General features: G+C 38.6%; 1 protein-coding gene across 1 annotated transcript in view; it reads right to left on the bottom strand.

The window, feature by feature from the left end:
- Window positions 1–286: 286 nt before the first annotated feature.
- LOC102195994 (uncharacterized) overlaps window positions 287–23,185 on the bottom strand; it is a 24,628-nt gene continuing 1,729 nt past the window's right edge. The window contains exons 2-26 of the mRNA XM_005742542.1: window positions 20,737–20,816; window positions 20,046–20,175; window positions 19,694–19,861; window positions 19,444–19,581; window positions 13,428–13,579; window positions 12,928–13,031; window positions 12,330–12,522; window positions 11,233–11,361; window positions 10,590–10,733; window positions 10,351–10,486; window positions 9,801–9,951; window positions 8,623–8,759; window positions 8,156–8,267; window positions 5,811–5,874; window positions 5,522–5,725; window positions 5,029–5,174; window positions 4,820–4,938; window positions 3,895–4,016; window positions 3,702–3,799; window positions 2,451–2,587; window positions 2,000–2,124; window positions 1,712–1,857; window positions 1,252–1,354; window positions 1,019–1,155; window positions 287–871 (exon numbers count right to left, since the gene is read on the bottom strand). Coding sequence (XP_005742599.1) covers window positions 757–871; window positions 1,019–1,155; window positions 1,252–1,354; window positions 1,712–1,857; window positions 2,000–2,124; window positions 2,451–2,587; window positions 3,702–3,799; window positions 3,895–4,016; window positions 4,820–4,938; window positions 5,029–5,174; window positions 5,522–5,725; window positions 5,811–5,874; window positions 8,156–8,267; window positions 8,623–8,759; window positions 9,801–9,951; window positions 10,351–10,486; window positions 10,590–10,733; window positions 11,233–11,361; window positions 12,330–12,522; window positions 12,928–13,031; window positions 13,428–13,579; window positions 19,444–19,581; window positions 19,694–19,861; window positions 20,046–20,175 — 3,210 coding nt within the window. The 5' untranslated portion in view covers window positions 20,737–20,816 and the 3' untranslated portion in view covers window positions 287–756. The remainder of the gene's footprint in view (window positions 872–1,018; window positions 1,156–1,251; window positions 1,355–1,711; window positions 1,858–1,999; window positions 2,125–2,450; window positions 2,588–3,701; window positions 3,800–3,894; window positions 4,017–4,819; window positions 4,939–5,028; window positions 5,175–5,521; window positions 5,726–5,810; window positions 5,875–8,155; window positions 8,268–8,622; window positions 8,760–9,800; window positions 9,952–10,350; window positions 10,487–10,589; window positions 10,734–11,232; window positions 11,362–12,329; window positions 12,523–12,927; window positions 13,032–13,427; window positions 13,580–19,443; window positions 19,582–19,693; window positions 19,862–20,045; window positions 20,176–20,736; window positions 20,817–23,185) is intronic.

Raw genomic sequence — 23,185 nt, forward strand, 5'->3', positions numbered from 1 at the left:
TTGGAGATTTGGGGATTTTCCCCTTCCTGTTCCAAGACATGGTTAACCAAGTTTGGTGTGGTAGAACTTGATTGGCCTGCAGAGAGTAATGACCTCAACCCAAGAATACCCCTGACTTCCTCATGGAGATGGTTCCTCTCATGCTTTCTTTAAATCCACAAAGATACAGTGCAACTCCTTCATACCTTCTATATAGTGCTCTGTCAACACCCTAAGAATCTAGTCTGAATTTGGAACATGAGTAAGAATAAAAGAATGAGCTAGAAATACCAGAAAATCTTCCATCACTCATTTTTATACTTTATTATATATTCGCAACCACAATAATTGCAATGAACTCTTATTAATCACTTCAAAAACAGAAGATAATCAAGAAATTTGGTCAAATAATGAACAGCATAATCAACTGTGAACTGAACATGTTTTTATATTAGCGGCTATGCAGCTGAAATTCCTACGATATTTGACTTTCCCATACAGGAAGGCTGGTTTGTCTCTTGTAGAAGAAGTTCTATAAAAGTATGCAATGAACAGTGAATAAAAACTGTATTAAGTGCTCAGAGTCCTTTATAAACAAATTTTCAGAAATGGATAGAAAAACCGACCTGAGACTTCACTAACTTGGTAACTTGTTTAGAACTTGTGTGATAGAAACGCCACACCACCAACAAGCTGAGAGAAAAAGAAAAAAAGAAGAAAAAAAGAAACCCCTATAAAAATCTAGCTAATCTTCAGCCAGTCTGTTCCCTCCCACATTCACTGAATTTGGCGAGCTCGATGATCCATCACCATTTTCTTCATGTCCCTGTCCGCCATCATGTCACTCGCATCAAGCTCGTTTCCTGGGCCAGCCATCGGATCATACCGGTGTCTGGAAGAGAGAGAGGAGTTTCACAACCCTAGAACATAATCTGCCTGATCATTTAGTGAAAAGCCAAAAGCAAGTTAACATTGCTAATAAAACAGACTGTGAGGCAACTTTTGGAACTTTATGAGGACTTTTAACCCCTGAACTCACTGTTTGAGGTGTTCCTCAATGGCTTTCCTTTCATACACGGTGCCATATACTGTTTTCACAGGATCAACAAACATCTTCTTGGTTAAAGGACAAATCAGATGTTGTGGTAGAAACTCTGGCACAGGATCAACCAGTTTCTTTAGAAAGGAAAATAAGTCAAAGTAATGTGATCACAAAAAAAATCTTTTACATAAAACAGAAAAATCCCATAAATACTTTGTTCACTCACTCACCTCCTCCATGCTATCCATTGACTTTCCAGCATGTTCTCCCGTGTGCTTTCTGGCTTCTCGTTCATACGTCTCGCGGCTCGTCAGGAATTCCTCAGCTAAAATGCTTCCAGGAAAAGGTTAATATGCAAATGTAAGTATTCATGTCTGGGGTCTGAAATAGCATCTGAAGAAAGTGAGCTCTACAAGAATCACAGAACAATTCAGCAGACTGTTTATCAGTTTAGAGAGACATTTCCCTCACAGAGATCATCTAAAACTCACACCTCGGTCTGAACACCAGCTCATCATCCATATCATTAACTTGTATCAAATACTCAAACATCTTGTAGATGCAAATATAACTAGCTGATCATACTGAAACAGTTCTGAATGCAAAAAGGGGTCAAATCTGGTCCTAGCAACGTGTAACTAATAAAGTGGCTGTTGAGTGCATATAGTAATGAAGTTGTGCATGTCTCACCTGTCCAGTGGGTCATCAGGCTCAGGGATGATGAGGAGTCCATACACAGCATCAAATATGTCCCTCATGGTGACGTGGGCATTGTAGCTGCGATCAAATATGTTGTGGCAGATGCGGCCAACACTGTTGACATTGCAGTGGTACACCTACCGCTGTGTTAAGATAAATGCTCGCTATGAGAAACACATATGCAATAACCACTTTTATATTAACCTAACAACTGGAAACCATTTTAATATGAACACTGTAAATGTCTAAACAGCTTTTGTTTGTATTTTGTCAGGATACACGTGTGACAAAGCGAACGAGAGGAGGCTTCACTGGGTATTCAGGACCAAACTGGCAGTACAGCTCAAACACTCCTTTCTCATATGGTGTGTCAGGAGGTCCTTGCATGAGAATCCTCCAGAACGCTGAAAATCAGAAAACAATCAAACATTGTTGCTATTCACTACAGGTCCCAGAAAGTGTTGCTATGCAGCTCTCAACAGTACAATGACTGCAAACACAAATCCCTAATAAGTAATCAACATGCTGCATTCATTTTTTTTTCATTTAATTGTTTGATTAGCATTCAAATCTCCCAATGAATACAGAATAAAGATCTACCACAAAGCAAGAATTCATCAGCTGCATCACAATGAAAACACTGATTTTATGGGTCTATCAGGCAGCCCAGATCAAATAAAATACACAGAGCAATACAAACACAGGTCAGGGGAGAGACCACATCACTTACTTAAGTCTGACTCTGATGGATAGACTCTAAAGAAAGGATGAGGGTCACAATGCAGGCACTTGAGCTCCTCCACGATACGTTTGTCCTTCTCCATGAAACGACCATCCTTTGCCTCCCGAATCTTCTTTTTCAGAGCACTGTTTTGAATTGAATGCATTTTATATAATGTTTCATAAGGAATGCATGTAATAAAAAAGGACCACAAAAAGTCAAAATTATCGCTATTCATATGGGACAAGACTAAGGAGGCATTGAGTCTTAATCAACAAAATATTTTAGACTGTCGTGAAACTTATACAAGTACGTGCTAAATGACATGCTTTTTGTCAGGAAGCCTATACACATTTTTAAAAATAAAAACCCAGCTTCCATGGCGCCTGATGCACTACCTGTCCTGTTGGGCGGTGCTTCAACTGGGTGTCAGAACCTTGTAAAAATAAGATTTCGCAGTAATGTGCCAACTACAGTGGGAAAAAAAAGTAGTTGCATGAAAACTGACATTTACTGATGTCTTAAGTGGAAGCAGACTACTTTTTCTCTTGAGGTATGACTATAAGTCGAATCTCTTCATATTTTGGACAGTTGAACAAAACTATATTGGACAGATTAGACCAGCGTTTCCCAACCTTTTGGAGCCACGGAACATATTTCACATCAGAAAAATCACGCGGCACACCACCAAACAAAAATGTCACAAAAAGCATATTGATACATTTTCCCCGGGCACCAGGTATAGCGGAATTGGCTCGGTTTGTCCCCAGTATACCTTTTTGGTTTCTTCTGACCACTACTCATGCTAAGCCCTTCATCTGGGTCAGAATTTTCCCCAGGACCCAGGTCAGACTGACCACTTTTTCTTATCAAATATTCATCTATTGCTATTCGTGCTGCGTCATCTCACAGCATGACTATTATGCAAGTTCTTCTTCGCCTTCTTCTGTTTTACTGGCAGTTGGTGACCCATTTAAATAGAGGAGGTATATGGTATATGTACTGCCTTCAAGTGGGAAAGAACGTAATTGTTCTGCCCGTTACTCTCGCTTAAAGTCAGGTGGAACCAGACGATCTCCCACAGCACACCGTATCATTTCTAACGACACACCTATGTGCCGTAGGCACAGTGTTTGGGAAACACTGGATTAGATAAACCATGCAAGCAGAGTAAATTGTTTCATTAACAGCTCAAGAAACTCATTTTCTTTGATCAGGTGTGTTCTTAGCTTCTACAGGATGGATGTTTCTGTCACTCACCTTTCTGTCACCGTCACTTTGCTGTTTATCTGGCTTGGCAAGGATGTCTCTGGATATTCATCATAGCCCCGAGTAGTAAACATGCTTTTAAGTATTCCCTATATAACATGAAAAAAATATAATAACCATATGACGGCCATGTATGAAGTTAAAGAGTGATCAGATTTCCTTTTGAAACAGACTATAAACAGACCTCAGTGATGGAAGAAGGGTCAAGTTTTTTCTTGGGCTTCCTCTGTTCCAGAGACAGAACTGTCTCGATCTCAAAGAGTTTCAGACCATCTTTGACTGTTTGTGGTTTGAAACAGCAGCCACCTGTAAACGGGTTTGAAATATTTAAAAAAGGAATTATTAAAATTTAAGTCACTGTTTGGCCCTTTTTGGCATCAAATGTTTGGTTTTTTTTTAAAACTTTATTATGTTTAGATAAGCCAGAGTTTAGGACTACACTGTTAATACAGATACATATAAATACAGAAAATAATGACAAATACCAGAAATACTGCAGAGACTAAGCTAATGTCTCATGCTCAGTTAACTGATTATAGAACTAAAGCACAGAAAGAAAAAAAAATCCTGAAAGCAGTTGAGATGAAATCAGAAAGGTCCAATAAAATGGGCCAAAAGTTGATTCCATGCGTGCCCATTTACAGGTTTGCTTCCTGCGATTCCAGTTCTAAACAGCTGCAGGTTCCCATTAACAATTTCGCATTTACCTAAATTCACACAGAGAGTACACACCAGCTTCTATGTGCAACTGACACTACTTTTTGTTGATGATCATTTTGTGTCCAGCTATTAAGCAGATGCCAAATAGCAAACAATTCATTACGTCCAAGCCTCCAGATGGCGCACCGGTTAAAAAATGCATCCAAGAGCATGGCCTTCCTTTTTTTTTTTTTGCATAGGGGGTTGTGCATGGCAGAGTTGAGTTCTAGTGTGATGTTTTTAGGTGTGTGAGAAAAAAGCTTTTGTACAAACCAGTTGAACTGTTTACAATCAGTGAGACTCCTCTTCCAACAGATTGCAGCTTTTAGATTAATTTAAACATGGGATATTTTTTTTTACTTTTAAGGGCAGAGAATTGTGCATTATTTTATACATACATATAGTTTTACCTGTTGCATTGCTGATTCCATGGAGCATGTTGTTTTCCACATTTCCAAGAAGGATTGAATCCACAGTGACGTTTGATTTCAGCAGCTTGGCTGTCACAGCAACTGGGTCCATAAAGGACCTATGGCAAGATGAAAACAGTCAGCTGCTGCCCCAGAAAAACATAATTGATGGGTGATCAAAGGCAACTTAAGCAGAAAGGGAAACTTACCCAGAATCATTGCCATCAGTGAGGCACAGGACGCGGAGTCTACAATCTGGGAAGCTCGCCTTGATCTTTTCCAGCTCTGAAGCTCCACGTCGTAGCGCGTCGTACAGCAGAGTACATCCGCTCGCCTCAAGGTTACGTGTGTGGAACTAAAAAACAAAAAGAACCCCAAAAAGGCGACAAGGAAAAAAATTTATATTAGCGCCACCGAACAAGTTGTTCATTTACAGCATGTTTATTTATTTACTGGAAAATGGGAAGAAAAAAGCTGCCAGGCTGACCCAAGTTAAATATTTATTTTTTAGCTTTATTCTATCAAAACTTCGAGCTACTGATCAGGTATCTCAAAACTCAGTTATTCTGAGTATGTCAAAATTTCCTCACACATAATACCACCTCACAATTTTTAAATATAGAGGGCAATAAAATTCTTCTTGAGTGGAGGTAACAAGCTTCCAGAGGAAAGCCTTCCATCCTCACAATGTTTTGCAATCACCTTGAACTTCTCCAGATTTTCTGTGAATGTGTGGAGCATTTTCACCATGGAGTCAAACTTTACAAGACCAATGACGTGATGGAAATCATACGCCATGCTCCTCGTGGCAAAGTTGTCAAAGAGCTCTTTGACAGCATGGATTTTCTTTATTTCTGCATTTTCGTAGCACTCCTCTTCCATCGAGGAGCTTGTATCGATCAGTACCTAAAGTAATAAAGTCAGGAAGAGGAAATGTTTAGCAAATGTTTTGATTCGATTCCTTTACAACTAAAATTTCCCCAGATCTCACCAGTATTGCCTCATTTGGAGTTCTGGTTGTAACAAATGACTGGTCGTCTCTGTGGTCACCAGTGCTGTATTTAAAAAACAAACAAACACCATCTTTATAGCTTTACACAGTTAAGACGAGACAAGCATCACATACTCTGTGAATTTCCTGTTATCATGCTTTTTATTTGTTCTTGTTTCTAATGTCTCTGTAAAGCACTTTGAATCACCTTGTTGTTGAATTGTGCTATACAAATAAACTTGCCTTGCCTTGCCTTATCGGGTGGGTAGATTGTGCCTTTAATGCAGATCAAGATGCACAATTCAGTTCAATTTAATTTTATTATATAGCGCCAAATCACAACAACAGTAGCTTTTAGGCATTTTATCTTGTGAGATAAAGAAAAAAAGGATCAGACAAGCCACTATGAGCAAGCACTTGGTGACAGTGGGAAGGAAAGAAACAGGAAGAAACTTCCAGCAGAAACCAGGTTCAGGGAGGGGCAGTAATCTGCTGTGACTGGCTGGGGGAGGGGAGGAAGACAGGCTAAAAGACAAGCTGGAAGAGCCAAAAATTAATAATGACTGATAATTAAATGCAAAATGGTGTATAAACAGTGTGAAAACAGGTAAGTGAAGAAGAAACTCTCAGTTCATCATAGAAGACTCCAGCAGCCTGCATGTATTAAAGCATATACAGTGGGGCAAAAAAGTATTTAGCCAGCCACCGATTGTGCAAGTTCCGCCACCTAAAATGATGACAGAGGTCAGTAATTTGCACCAGAGGTACACTTCAACTGTGAGAGACAGAATGTGAAAAAAAAATCCATGAAACCACATGGTAGGATTTGTAAAGAATTTATTCGTAAATCAGGGTGGAAAATAAGTATTTGGTCAATAACAAAAATACAACTCAATACTTTGTAACATAACCTTTGTTGGCAATAACAGAGGTCAAACGTTTACTATAGGTCTTTACCAGGTTTGCACACACAGTAGCTGGTATTTTGGCCCATTCCTCCATGCAGATCTTCTCGAGAGCAGTGATGTTTTGGGGCTGTCGCCGAGCAACATGGACTTTCAACTCCCGCCACAGATTTTCTATGGGGTTGAGGTCTGGAGACTGGCTAGGCCACTCCAGGACTTTCAAATGCTTCTTACGGAGCCACTCCTTTGTTGCCCGGGCAGTGTGTTTTGGATCATTGTCATGTTGGAAGACCCAGCCTCGTTTCATCTTCAAAGTTCTCACTGATGGAAGGAGGTTTTGGCTCAAAATCTCACGATACATGGCCCCATTCATTCTGTCCTTAACACGGATCAGTCGTCCTGTCCCCTTGGCAGAAAAACAGCCCCATAGCATGATGTTTCCACCCCCATGCTTCACAGTAGGTATGGTGTTCTTGGGATGCAACTCAGTATTCTTCTTCCTCCAAACACGACGAGTTGAGTTTATACCAAAAAGTTCTACTTTGGTTTCATCTGACCACATGACATTCTCCCAATCCTCTGCTGTATCATCCATGTGCTCTCTGGCAAACTTCAGACGGGCCTGGACATGCACTGGCTTCAGCAGCGGAACACGTCTGGCACTGCGGGATTTGATTCCCTGCCGTTGTAGTGTGTTACTGATGGTGACCTTTGTTACTTTGGTCCCAGCTCTCTGCAGGTCATTCACCAGGTCCCCCCGTGTGGTTCTGGGATCTTTGCTCACCGTTCTCATGATCATTTTGACCCCACGGGATGAGATCTTGCGTGGAGCCCCAGATCGAGGGAGATTATCAGTGGTCTTGTATGTCTTCCATTTTCTGATGATTGCTCCCACAGTTGATTTTTTCACACCAAGCTGCTTGCCTATTGTAGATTCACTCTTCCCAGTCTGGTGCAGGTCTACAATACTTTTCCTGGTGTCCTTCGAAAGCTCTTTGGTCTTGGCCATGGCGGAGTTTGGAGTCTGACTGTTTGAGGCTGTGGACAGGTGTCTTTTATACAGATGATGAGTTCAAACAGGTGCCATTCATACAGGTAACGAGTGGGGGACAGAAAAGCTTCTTACAGAAGACGTTACAGGTCTGTGAGAGCCAGAGATTTTCCTTGTTTGAGGTGACCAAATACTTATTTTCCACCCTGATTTACGAATAAATTCTTTACAAATCCTACCATGTGAATTCATGGATTTGTTTTTCACATTCTGTCTCTCACAGTTGAAGTGTACCTCTGGTGCAAATTACTGACCTCTGTCATCATTTTAAGTGGGGGAACTTGCACAATCGGTGGCTGACTAAATCTTTTTTGCCCCACTGTATTATGTGCCAGAATGAGTCTGCCTTTCATTAGTTCACTCCATTTTGTTTTGGTTTAGGTACTCACTTGGCTGCTAGCAAGTTTAAATCCATCGTTTTTACTTTTCCATCCAGACAATTGTGCACTTCGATCATATCAGTTGCTCTTTTGTTTTTATGCAAATAAATGCCCAGATTATCTGACAGAGAAATATGAAAATGAAGCAAACATTAAGTATAACACCTCCCAACACACATGATAAAAACTTGATGTCAGAGGTCAAAGGCAAAGTAGGGGAACTGGTGGAAATTCCTTGTCCACTTAATTTAAAGTGACTAACAGTTCTACTGTAACAGGAGCAACAGTAGAGACAATCTAAGCAAAGGTGGAACATACCCCTCAATTTAGACTTAGACTGCTGCAAAATGAACACATCTGTGGACTAAAACCTGACAAGCCAGTGGCATCTGCTGTATGATACAAGTGTTTGTAAGGTATAAAAGTGATGTTTCACTGAAAGATGTGAATATTTAGACTGGAAAAAGATGGAATACCTTCACTAAGTAGAACAAGGCAGCTCTGATAATGTCCCAGGTCCTTCAGATGTAGAGGTGGGGTCACATTAAGGCGAGGGAAAGATTTCAAACGTTCCACCATGCTGCCAAAAGTCCACTGAATATTCACCTGAAAGCTGTTTCATTCAATGAATTAGTAAAAAAAAATCTTGAAAACAAGTCATTATTCAACCTGTTTATATTGTCTTTGAGACAATCCTAGACACCAGATTAATATGTGTAATTAATATATAATAATTAATAATAAAGACTAACTAACTCAAAACTATGTTTTAACTCAGACTGCTTGCATAGGATATTCAAGCATTGGGCAGTGTAGACTAGACACCGTCAAGTTAAAATACATCACTGCGCCTTGGGCCTTGAGTTACTCTTAATTTCTTTGTATTTTGCTTGAAAAATGGGAGATGGGTGCAGGGATTTATTAAAATGTGCAAATTTAGATGGAAACAAAGTACATTACAGGGCTGTGCCATATATTGTCAGAGATAATAATGGCATAAATTTGTGTGTTATATAAAAGTGTCAAATCGCAATATCTTTTTGTATTGCAGTACCATATGTTTATGCCTGTCTGACAGCATGTCAGCCTTCGATGACAATTTACCACCTAAAAAGGGAGACATTTAAACAAATTCCAAAGAAGCACAATACTTTGCAAAACTGATCCTGCTATAGGTGGAAACAACTAATTTCAACACTTGAGCCAGGCACATACCAAGAATGGTACAACACGCCAATAGTGTTGTTTTTCTATCCAGTTTGCCTTTATTGCATTTGCAGTGTGTTTGGGATCATTTTTTTTAAAAACATGATTAAGGTCAGTGCTAAGTGGCTTGAAAAAACAAAGCAATTCTTCTGAAAATGATCCTGGCTCCTTGGGCGCAAATATAAAGAAATGAGTGGTGGGTCAAGACTTGTGGACAATACTGTATTACTAAAAACAATCATGAATGAATAATCAAGAATTCATGAGAAATTGAATGGCATTCATTAAAAACCACCTGCAGAGCAAGCATATACTTTAAACCTAACTAAGTCAATAATTTTTACTGTTCAGCTGTGCATAGGTGTATCTTAATTTGTTATCTATACCAACAGAAAGTAAAGGAAATCTGCTCAAGTTGTGTTGAAAGAAATAACTCAGTCACACATACTTCTGACCAGATGTCTTGTCGTGGTGACTCCACAGAGGATACGCTCGGACAAATCGAGGAATGCTGAGCAGGATTTTCTCAATGTCAGTGGCTCTCTGTAGTGAGAATTCTTGTAAAGGCTCTTCGGTGCAATTTGGAATTTTCTCTCCATCTAAACAAAATAAAAAGAAGCCAGAAACACATAATTCACCACCATAATGCAATTTATTAAAAATTTCAACCAACTAACGTTTTACATCTGGTGATGCAGCAATGCTTGTGCACAAGAGTTCATTTTAAAATAATTAACAGTTTTATACATTTTTATTTTAATACATAACTATCACTGCACCAGGCTGAAGAAGGTGCTACCTTTAATGGCTCTCTCATTATGGATGCTTTATACTGTCAAATCCGGTTATTTTTATTTTATTTATTTTATTTGAATATGCAAAGTAATTAATAAACTAGTATTGCAGCAAAAATGACATAAAATATTAAAACTATATTCATTTAGACACATTAAAACCCTTAAACTTTATAGTTTAAACTCTTTCAGTGCTATTTGTACCTTTGATTTTCTGAAGGACGTACGCCCTTTCAAAGACATCTGGTACTCCAGGTACTCTGACAGGTTCGCAGAAATGGTCACCATCTTTGGACACGAGAGAGATGGGAGCATAGACTTCATGGTTTGATGCTTGTTTCTGTCAAAACAGAGCCAGGCACGATACATTTAAACTACAGAGATAATATCTATACAAAATACTGGGGAAGACCAGCTTCTGTTCAAAAATAAACTCAGTATACCTCAATTTTTGAAAGGAGATGTGCCCAGCAGTACAATGAATTTTCAAAGACATCTTGGTCCTCTATGATTTTTTTCCCTCGCTGTGTTGCTTGCTGGGGCAATAACTCCCTGAAGAGCATGTATAAGCCCTCAACAACTGCAATCTGCAAGAAATCAGTCAGTATACAACAAAATTTTCATGCAAAATAAGCAGCGAGTAAATTACAGTTATATACTGTACAAACGATGAGCCTTTTACGTGCTTCCTGCATGAGACACACATACATGGAAACAGGCATGTCATATCTCTACATTCATGAATACTGTGACACTTCAGATGGTTTGATTCACAAGTTACCATCATGACAATATCATTTTAATTAAATAAATGAAATAAAATTACAGTACACTCAAAATGATGCATGTTTTACAGCCTAAATCACCACATAGCAGGTGCGAGGTGGCGTGCAAAAAGCTGCTGTGTTAAAATCAGTGGACAAAACATGCAAAAAGTCACATAAAAGTCTGATACCAGATTTGTTGGAGGATTATGAGGCCAGTGGTCCAAAGACTTAAAACTGCAGCAGCATGTCAGCTGTCCTCTATTTATGAAGAAGATAGTCTAAAACTGTAACAAGTCTTACACCACCTCACACTTTTTACCTTCTGGTTCCTGGTCATCTTCTCATTCCTGCAGAGTAACTGATGCAAACTTTGGGTGAGGGGGTTACATCCCGTCAATTTTCGTATGTAAGCTATCAGTTTGTTCCGGATTATTTCAGAAAGGTCTTTCTACAAGTAAATACACAGAAATATTAGAATTTGGGTTAATCAGAAAAATTAAACACAATCTAAACTAAATTTACCACATTTCAGTTTAATTTGTGAACACAGGTCAACAAAGTGCACAATAAAGAACCCACAGTGTTTATTTCTCCAGGGTTAATACTGGACAAATGGGCTGCTGAAGACAAAGCTATATTTCAACTGATGAAAAAAATTTCAATAAGGAGGTTCATTGATTCACAGTAGCCATGGCATCTTTTTTTTTTTTTTAATAAATTCACCATACAGTCTAGTTATAATAGCTGCTCTGTGATTTTGGCTATTTTTTCCAAGTACAGAGGTCACAAAGACAAAACTATAACCAGAATGAAAATAGACTGATTCCTTCTTTGCTTTTTGAGAACCAATTGAACACTTCAATCGTAATGTGATTGAACAGGTTGCCTGGTGGCAAACAACATGCCTCCAAACAGTTGTAGCTTGACTACAGTCACTCTCAACCAGACTGGCGAAGGTTTGCAAATAACTGCTAAGCAATGACAGACTGCCAACATGTTGCAATCAATCTGAGTGTGTCTGCACCCATAAAAGAAACTCATCTGCAATGCCTCTCTCTAAAATAGGGAACTCTACTTAACAAGGTGGCAACTGGTTGTATTCTGATGATATTCTTACGTAAATGCAATGTAAAGAGTGAATATGTGGTTCTACTGCTAAATCGCTGTCCCGCATCAACCTCGTCATTATTTGTGGAAGAATTTCTGAGGTTCACCAATGCCTGGATTGAATGTAAGGACTTTATGTGAATTTCTGTGTGCAATCATCTGTTATGTAGTCTTTCAGCTATCCGTTTCAAAAACACAGAATATCACCAGGCTTGAAGACAGGCTAGGCATGAATAAATAAAGTTCATGTTCATAGGATAGCAAGACAATGGGACGATATGGGACAGTGTTAAATATAAAACAGCTTACCGCAACAGCATAAAGAGAAGACAGGAACACACTGATTCCTTTCTGGCTTTGTTGGACTGAAGGCACGACATCATTGATGTAGAAAGTTTTATCAAGGGGAGTCTCTTCAGTAAACGAGGACAGAGCGAAGGCAATAGTCGACCCTTCAGAGATTCCACACTTTTGAAGTGTATCACCACCCAAATTATTACCTCTATATAAAACAGGGACACCAGAGAACAGAAGAACTCCATCAATGCTAAGACTTTAAGCATGTGAATGTGGGGGTGGCGATGGGTGACAAGTAACAAAAATACTGGTGGCTACCAATGCTACCCTTAGTTTTCTAGTAAATGAGTGGATGGAATGTGATGAATGTGAAAAGCCTAGGTGACTTGCTTCTTCCAGTTAAGAGAAACCTTGACCTCTGACCTTGAGGTTAAGGTCTTTTAGTAGATCTAAATATGGTATGACTTTCAATATCCTGTGTTGCTTTGTTCTGGAGTGATTGTATTCACAAACCAGGTTGTCCCTGCTCGGAGCAGAGTGATGACAACACTTTTTCAGCCTTTTACGTCTGATGGGTAAAAAAAAAACACTTTTTTGTGAGGCAGTTTACCTGGGATGGAGGACATGTGCTGGTATTCCACTTGCATTTGACAGGATCACTTTTAGAGTTGCGATTGTGTCAGTTTCCAAATTCACCATAATCTCAAAGTTTCCCTTAACAGGTAAAGTAAAATATGTTAAAGGTACAGAATTAATTTCAATTATAACTTTATATACATGTTAAAAATGAAGGCTGACATTTACAACAATAAACTATACATTAATAAAAATAATCGATTCACTTTATTTCTGCCATTTTATTCTTCCCTCCTCAACAGAAAGACTGTTTATCAAGTGAAGGTATATTTTTCCCTCATTTTTAAAATGGGGCTTAGAGAAACTCAGATACTACTTAAAACCACTGTGTCTAAGCAAAATAACAGATTTCAGAAATCATTACAGGTCATTTGTTCCACCGTAAAGATATAATATGAAAATTGACTGGCCAGTTTCATTTGCTAGCAGTTGCCAATATCCTCAATTGAGCAGCATACTGCTTTTAAGACGCACCTTGAGCATGATGTGGCATCGAATGACATCTGTTCCAGAGGTCTTGCCAGACTCTTGTCTTAGCATTTTTGGAGCCTCTGTCAAGTTTTCCCTCGGAGTAAAAATAGCATAAATTACAGCTCCATTTTCAATGTGTCTTTCTTTCAAAGACCCTGGAAAAGAACATAATAAATAGAATAACTGTGCCAGATCCACAGTTAACAAAAAATAATTAAAAAATAAAACAAAAAATTAAAACAATAATTAATTAAAAAAACATTTTTAAAGTGTCCCATCTACATGTATGAAAGTATATTCATTTCCTATGACCAAAATCATTTTAGAAACTGCTAGCGCTTTCCAGCAGTCTGAAAACTATTCATCAAGTTTGTAAATGAACTCTCCCATGGTATCATGTGATTATAAGTCTTACCCTAAAACCTGCTTGTATTTGGATAATAGACAAGATTTATTTCCTACTAATCCTGTTTCAATGATACATTAAAGCCTATATTTTTCTAGCAGATTTCTTACCTATTAACAGATGGAACTACAGAGTGAAAACGTAACTTACAGGCAACAAATTCAAAATGTAATGGTGTCATAATTCATCAAGTTTTCAGAGGGACCTTTAAAGTAACCTACAGAGGTTTCGGAAAAGCTGACTTTATGCAGATGAGGATAAGGGAGGAAGCTAAATGGCTGACGCCATTGTCAATGACCTTCAGTTGTCCCATGCCAACCATCAAACTAAAACCGACGGCCCAAGTTTCTTGGCAACACTGCAGGTGATATCTTCCGTCTTTTGGAAAATTGCTTTGGCAATCGGAGGGAGAAAATATCAGGAGGATATGTAAAAAGGATCAGAAGAAGTTCCTCAGAAAACTGTCACCTGAAGTGGCAAAAGAATACAGAGATGCATTTTGAAATACTGCATCCAGGGCATGCAGCACCACCAAAGAGCAGCCGAGTCTCCTGTTTGAAGTTGGATTGCAAGAACTACCAGTGGTTATGATGCTCCTTGAGGTAACAGCTAATGCTGGGCAAAAAATTGTGACTTTAATTGACCTGGCTTTTGACACCAACTATACAACCCACAGGGTTGCAAGTAGTATTAACCTAAGAAGTGAAGAGATCACTTTGGTTGTCCATGGAATTAGGGGAATGAAAACTCGTGTGACAATAAGCTGGGATCTTTTAAAGATCTGAATCAGAACCCCTAGAAGAATCCACAGGCCACACCAATTGGTCTGTTGTGGACTAGGCAGCAAATATGTTAAACCGAAGAAGGCGCAAATGCTCTTTCCAGATATACCACTCAAACTTGTGAGATCATTTCTACGGATGGAGAGGCAATTATCTGAGAAGCCTGAAACACCAAACCCGCTGACATGGCGAGAGCTGCTCAGCCAAGTGTCAGGGTTGTATTACCCACTCGGATTGGTAACTCCTGCTAAGCAAAAAAGAGCAATCTTAGTACTATTAGAATTTATTTTTTAACTTTAAGGTTATATCCCTCATAAATAGCATCACACATTTGCTGCACATAGTTGTGTATTGTAGAGTAGTTTTGGAAGCAGTCTGTAACACTCTGATACTAACAGACACAAGACAAGACCCCTTTTCAGTAATGTGACCTGGGGGTTGTGATTCCTACAAGACAACAGGGCCATAAATCTGGTGTTATGGAATGAACTCTTCCCCCCTTCTTTGACACTACAGGCCTGACTGGAGGACAAGAGATGGTTGCCATTGTAATGGGAGTGTTCCCTCAAAAAGGTGCAGAAGAAGAAATGTGGACCGATATCAGAGCTAGGGCCACCCTCAACTGATTCTACCAATCATGTTAACATTCTGTTTCTGTGACTAGAAATAAAGGTGTTTGCTGCCTAGGCAGTGTTGGGGAGTAACGAAATACACATACCGGCGTTACGTATTTAAAATAAAAAATATAAGTAATTTTATTCTGTTACAGTTACCATTTAAAAAGGTGATATTCAGAATACAGTTACTTTGTTGAAATAAATGGATTACACGGTGCTCCTTTCCTGTTTCATATGTTTGGCTATGCCCTCTCTATTTTTGGTAATTCCACAAAGGTGGAAACCCAAACAAAACTGCCTGGGTCTCAATCTCTTGGCCCATGTCACCTCTACTTACGGCCCGCATAATGACGTGAAGAAATATTTTTGAAAATTATAATTCAAAATATATTTTTTTATATGAAGACAATACGCAGAGTGTTACAGGTATAGCCCTAAAGAATGTAGCTTCATGGGTAGTGTATTCCATGCTGCAGGGAAAATGGACTGCCATACCCGTTATGCTTCTGTGATCGCGAGGGAGGAAGAAAAAGGAGAGTCGAAAAGTATGAGTTGTCACCGACCACAAACAGGAGATGGAAGCATGTAAAAATAATAATATAACACTGCAGCCAAAAAGAGTGCCTGATGAGCTCAGTTGTAAGTAAGCTATTATGACTCGACTGTACACTGTGTTCATGTTTTCCTCCAAAACAATAAGTTTCGCTGGAGCAGCCTTTCAACACCTCTGTCTGTCTCTCACTAGTAAAGCTAGCTTTCGGCTATGAGCCCGACACAGAACTTGACATATTAGCCAGAGGTCCCTTTACCTCGGTTCGGAGTGGCGGACCTATTTTCTATACAAGATCGCTGCAAAAAGTGCAGCCTTACCTAATGTCCACCCTACTGTTACTCATTTTATATTAAGATTTAAAAATCTAGTTGGTATGGCGAGTAACCTTCAGTAATAGTAATAAATCACACAGAAAGAGTGCATTCATGTAGTTCATAGGTGTCAAACTCTGGCCCGCGGGCCAAATTTGGCCCGCAGCCTAATTACATTTGGCCCGCGAAGCCATACCAAATTACTATTAGAGCTGGCCTACTGGTATTATACAGCTAATATATATATTGTTTAGTATTAAGCTTTGCTTGTTCAATATTCAGTTTTTCAGCAAAACTTGTTTGAGTCCATAAGAAAAGATTCATTCTTATATCTAGAGGAAGATTTTTTTCCAATAACTATTAATGTTAGCCTGCGACTTTGTTCCAGTTTTGAATTTTGGCCCACTGTGTATTTGAGTTTGACACCCCTGATGTGGTTGAATGATAATATATTAAGTAATCCAAAGTATTCAGAATACGTTACGCTCATTGAGTAACTTAACAGAATACATTACAAAATGCATTTTGGGGCATGTATTCTGTAATCAGACAAAAGGACAAGAAATAAAACAAAGTCAGATTAAGACCCTAAGAAAACAAGGAGGCTGGCTGCAGAATCAGTGACCTTGTAGAACTCTTGTAGATGTCAAGCAGTTTAGTGTCCTAGGTTGATTGGTCAAATCAGTTGTAGGACTTGGGGAGCAGCAAAAAGGTTTCTTGAGAAAAGTCAAGCTACTAACAGCCCAAAATGGGTGGCAGTCCTGTTGACAGGAGTCATTTCAATGAGGGAACGAAAGGATACCCTAAGAGAGATTTTCCTTGCAGCACAGGCACCACGGTCTTCTCAAGCACTACTACAGATAGACTAGTAGTATACAGAGACACGGGCTCTGGGTCCTTGGGAACTCAGAACAAATTGGTCTTGGAGAAGAGTGCATCAAAAAATGGAACACAGCAGATGTGGAAAGTTAATCCTGCTGTTTACCCACATAGGAATAGTGTTGCAGAAGCTGCTACGCGCATTGTGAAGAGAGCACTCCAGAATCTTGGAAGGGAGTTAGTTATGATGGGTTCCAGACAGCTCTTCATGTGGCAGCCAACATTGTAAATGAGCGCCTAATTGATGCCAGAGTGCAGAGTCGGGAAAACTGCATTCATTACATTACACCCAACCCTCTTTTGCTTGGGCGAGCAACTCAAAGTGAAGACTTCAAAATGTTTTACTTTTCCAGGTACCCCTATAAGAGACTCCAGGCAATTCAGGCAGAAGTGAACAGGTTTTTGGAGGTCCTGGAGTCAACCTGCTGGTCCAAATTTATTTGTAAGGAGCAGTGTTGGTCAAGTTACTTGAAAAAAGTAATCAGTAACTAATTACTGATTACTTCCCCCAAAAAGTAATCCCGTTACTTTTTATGATTACTTATTTTCAAAAGTAATTAATTACTTAGTTACTTTTTAAAAACACGATTTACAACCTGAATAGGTGATAAAGCGATAGATCTTTCAGCCCAATTCTACTTTTTCTACATAATCCATCATACAAAATGGAATCAAATGGAAAAGTCCCTTTTTAAAACTTGTTTTATTAGTTTTAATCTTTTAACTTTATGCATCAAGCAAAAATTTAATTATATGCAACATTCTCTGACTGGAAGAAGTTTGTTTAACATTTAAACCTATTTTCTGCACATTCCACCACATAAAATAATTGTTTACACTCACTCTTTCAAATAGATGCAAGTAAAACACAGCAGAAAATAAATAAAGTCAAAGACTAGCGGTCCTGTTGCTCTATTTTCACCTGTAAAGCAGGAGCAGGGTAGGCGGAGGTTTACCCTGGTGCAGGTGTGCCGCAGCGGTCAGTGGAAGAATCCACGAGTTTCTCTGTGAATTTCCCATTACGTCGTTGCGCACTCGGTGCTTGCTTGGAAGTTTAGGGGTTTTTTTTCGCTGTAAAAAGAAGTTTTCTTCCCACGCACAACGGACGCTAATGTTTTTGTCACTTTTTATGGAATCAAACTTAAAGTAAGGTCAGTACTTCCACGCTTTAAACGCTGCATGCTCATACTCTCTCCCGCACTCGATATATTATCCATTGTTGATCTGCACACAGCTGTTGTCACTAACGTTGCACTTGCTTACCTCACTGTCATGAGACATTCTCGCAAAAAAAAATCACGGTTTTAGTAACGCAGCGTTCCTACGGGAAAGTAACGGTAATCTAATTACCGTTTTTGCAATAGTAATCCCTTACTTTATTTGTTACTTGAAAAAAGTCATCGGATTACAGTAACGCCCATCTCTGGTAAGGAGCAAGTGGCACACTGCACATAGAAATGTCACTGGTGGAGATATTGTCTGGCTGAGCTAGCTAAGCTAAAAGACTGTTTAAAAAATTGCTAAAGAATCGCAGCTACCACTAGCTTAAGTAGCATTATCATTGTATCGCAGGTCGACTGCCCATTTATAAGCAGGGAGAGAGAGGAACAGAGAGAGAGAGAGGAGCATTGTTTAGTTTTAGTCTCTGTTTGTAAGACTATTGATGTGTGCGGACAGTAATGAACATTTTACCTGTACTTAATGAAGGAAATGTTTTATATGTTGTTGTGTGATAACAAACATGGTATTGTATCTTTTGGGGTTTCAATTTAAAGGTTTTTCACCTATAGGTGATCTGCGTGGTAATTGAGTGAAATCAAGTTAAACACCTGGAATAGATGCATCAATCCATTTCACGTGAGAAAAGTGCACAAATTAAGATGACTTGACAAATATAGTTAAGTATTTTTGGACAGACACATTTTAACCTAGGACCTGGCGTCCACATATGTGGACATCACATTTTGGGTTATTTAGACCAAAATACAAAATTTTGCTCTACAAGGGCCTGATATCCACTTACGGGGACATTATACTGCTACTGTCCTATTGAAATTTTAAACGAATATCCTTATATGTGGCTCTCATTTTTCTTAGAAACAAAAATCAGGTAAAAAAAAAATTTTCTGGTAATTCTTTGTTTTTACATTCATCAGGTCCCAATCAGTCCAAATATCAAAGAGAAATTAAAAATGCATGCCGTGGAAGGGTTCAGGTCTTAGGAGGTTAAAGCACTTGAAAATAAAGTATGTATAAAAGTGACTACAATTCCTTAAAAGTTACTGGAGTATTTTTGTTCAATCCCTTGAGTCCCAGATGAAAGTCTTATTAGACCTATTACTCATATTAATCTTCTAAATGTAACTAACATTGCTTTGGTACACAATAAAATAGTTTTTAAAAAGGTCAGTGTCCAAAACCTAAATAGACCTAACTGTATAGAATCATTCACTCCTCCATTGCTGACTCACATGTGTTGAAGAAGGGATCGTCTGTCAAGGGCATCCCATCTACTGTGTAGAGACAAACTCCTTTGGTGTTTCCAACATTTTCAAGGTGACAGATTCTCAGCATTATGTCTTCAATTGTGTTTTGTGCCGGATCCATATCTGTAGCATTGTAATTTTAAACATTTCACCTCCATGTCCATATATAAATTACTTTAATCATCCCAAAGGGGGCATTTAGGATAAGAGCCTTTAAAAGATGTGTTCCTGTTACCTGAAATAACCTTTGATTTAAGACATTTGGGGTATGTGTACTGAAGACTGAACGACTTCACTGACTTTTGTACCGGTCTGCCAGTTAGGATTTGGCGTTCTGGAGTGCTCAGTCTTTGAATGAAGTCTTTCATGATTGCAAAACGATTCTTTTCCACATGACTTAAACCTGTAAAAGAGACAAAATAAATTCAGCTTTCAGAGAAAGTAATCTGAAATACTGCAAAAAGCTAGACCCTGATACACAGATTTGAAATTCTCTATATTTGCACAGCTTTTTGTTGCTAACATGTTTGTAATGAGAGAGCTATTCTAAAGTCCTAGCTTGTCTTTGGCATATCAAGCATTCTTACCAATGCTGTTTAAATCTTCTTCCATCACACTGTCCAGGAAATCTCTTTCATCTTTAACACCCATCTGAACAAACTGGTTGTAGTATGATTCCAGTCTGTGCTGCTCAAGTAGGTTGAATATTGCACCCATCTAAACGTAGACCAGGAGATTATATTTGTCAACACTCAAATACCAAAATCAGAGAACTTATGATATTTAATTTTATTTACATTGCTCTCCTTGTCTGAAACTAATGACAATACATGAACTCAATGAGATGTAAAATACAAAATACTATTTATTTGGTTATTCAGTTAAATTTAAATGGCCATTTATCTTTTCAATTTATTCTAGTAACTTGAAGCAAATTTATTCTTTTTTTTCAGAGGAGCACACTTTCACATTTGTGTAAACTATTCTTCAGCTGGTCATTTGGCAACATGTCTTCATAGACTCACACCTCTGTCTTCATTAAAATTGTCTATAAACATATGCCTATTGATAGGAGAGGCCAGACGTCTGAGTCATGATATCCAGCTGCATACACAAAGAGGCATGTTGACTAACTGAATGCGTGGGACTTTCTTTTGCAGCTGAATGCGCTACAGCTAACTACAATATTATCTTCAACTATTTCAGAAATATGTTGAAGTGCATTACACAGTAATTGTGAGTAATTCTTGGATTTAACAAAAGAGATGGAAATCTTACCTTAACACAACTCCAAAGATCACGAAGAACAGCTGTTCAGTCCTAGTTGTAGTTGGAGGAGTGGACTGTGAAACTGAAACCTAAGGAAACAAAACCAAGGGGGTTGGATGTCTCTAGGTATTTGGTCAGCAGTGAAAGGAATAATATTTGAGTGTTTATCTACCTATACAGAGAATTACAGAATAGGGAGGGAATTAGAGGCATTTAGAAATTTCCTGTATGCCGAAAAATACAGTATGCCACATGTTGGGTTGTTTTAATTGAATATTATTATTATTACTACTACTTAGCTGCAATACCAAGGCTTGTAATTCTTTGGAGTGTACAATTTATAGTTTTTATATTTTTAAGTCCTAAAAATCCCCCCAAATCGCATTCAAGTGAATGGGTAGAATGTTGACGTGTTGTGGAGAACCTAATTTTCTATGTGGGAAAAGCAGAAAAATCCATCTGAAATTTTTTTTTTTTTTTTTTTTACTTTAGCCTTACTTAATTTCAAACAAGCTCTTTCTTAAAAGCAAGAGATGTACACTTTTCGATCTGGAGTCATTTCAGTAAGTGGAGTGCCATCTAACTACAAAATATACAGTTAGGTCTGTAATAATTTGGACAGACAATTCTTTCTGTACATTACTACAATGAATTTTAAATAAAACAACTCAGATGAAGTTGATTCAATTCAATGGGTTGAACAAAAAAGATTGCATAAAAATGTGATAAACTAGAGCATTTTTAACGCAATTCATTCATTTAAAGGGCTCAAAAGTAATTGGACAAATTAAATAAGTGAAAATGTTATTTTCTAATACTTGGTTGAAAACCCTTTGCTGAAAATGGCAGTCTGAAATCTTGAACTCATGGCCATCACCAAATTGTGGGTTTCCCATGCTCTGCCAGGCCTTTACTGCAGCAGCTTTCAGTTGGTGTTTGTTTATGGGGCTTTCTGTCTGAAGTTTGGTCTTCAACAAGTGAAACGCATGCCAATTGGGTTAAGATCAGGTGACTGACTTGGCGATTCAAGAATATTCTACGCCTTTGCTTTAATGAACTTTTTTTTCTTAGATGTTTTAACGAAGTACAATCTAGCCTTTCTATTCTTGAAGCTTATGAGAGGCTTGCACCTTGCAGTGAACCTTACTTTTATGCAGTCTTCTCTTTATGGTAGACTTGGGTAGTGATACGCCTACCTCCTGGAAAGTATTGCTTACTTGGCTGGCTGTTGTGTATTGGTTTCTCATGGAAATGATTCTGCGATAATCAACCACTGTTGTCTTCTGTGGACGTTCAGGTCTTTTGCATTGCTGAGTTCACCAGTGCTTTCTTTCTTTGTCACAATGAACCAAACTACATTATGCCACTCCTAATATTGTAGCAATTTCTCAGATGTTTTTTTTTTCTGTTTTCGCAGCTTGGAGAGCTCCTTTGACTGCATGTTGTTTTTTCACAGCAGAATCTTCAAAATGCAACCACCGAACTCAAATCAACTCCAGGCCTTTTATCTGCCTAATTAATAGTGACATAGTGAAGGAATTTCTCACGCCTGACAATGAAATAGCCTTTGTCCAATTACTTTTGGTCACTTGTAAAAGTGGGCGGCACATGATAAGGAATTGAAACTCCTAAACCTTTCACTCAATTTGAACATGGATACCCTCAAATGAAAGCTGAGAGCCAACACATTATGCCCATTATATAACTTTAATTTGAATATGTTTCACATAAAAAAACAACAACCCAAAACTCATGTCAGTGTCCAAATCTATATAGACCTACCTGTAGTTCCCTCATATTTTTATCAAGGACTTTTCATCAAGGAAGCAGAAACGACCTTTTTACATCAGTATATCGTGACCACATTTTCAAAATCAGGGAACACACAAACATTGGGTATGTAGAGTAACTTCTTGGGATACTGAGGGATTTTAAACTAGATGAATATGATTTAAGGTTTTGAGCTTATAAATTATTTTGCAAGAGGAGTGCTTAGCCCCTTACAGAGACATATATGGCAGTTGGTCACAGCCAGAGTTCTCAAGGGGTAAGGATCGTGTCATCTCCACTCACTCCAGTGGACCAATTTTGTCATGGTCCTGGGCCATGTTGGCCCAGTGTTCTTGGTTTTCTTGTATGTTTGTATTTTGTTCCTTATTTAGGCCATGTTTTCTGAGTTGCCCTGTTGTGTTGTTCCCTAAGTGTTTTCCCTTCATGGCTTTTACCCCCTGTGTGCCCCTCTGTGTATTTATGAGCCCTCGTCTCCCTTTGTGGTGGTTTCATGTTTCTCCAGCCCGTTATGTCTGTGTTTTCCCCATGCTCTCTCTCCTCCTGTCTGAACCTCTGTGCACTTCCTGTTTACTTTGTGACTCTCACGCCTGTACATGTCATGTTCAGTTCACCCCGCCCTGTCTCGTTATGATTATCAGTGTCACCTGTGTTCCCCGTGTGTTCCCCT

The sequence above is a fragment of the Pundamilia nyererei genome, unplaced genomic scaffold (assembly GCF_000239375.1).
Source record: "Pundamilia nyererei isolate P.nyererei 1_Seehausen unplaced genomic scaffold, PunNye1.0 scaffold00121, whole genome shotgun sequence".
Classification (NCBI taxonomy): Eukaryota; Metazoa; Chordata; class Actinopteri; order Cichliformes; family Cichlidae; genus Pundamilia; species Pundamilia nyererei.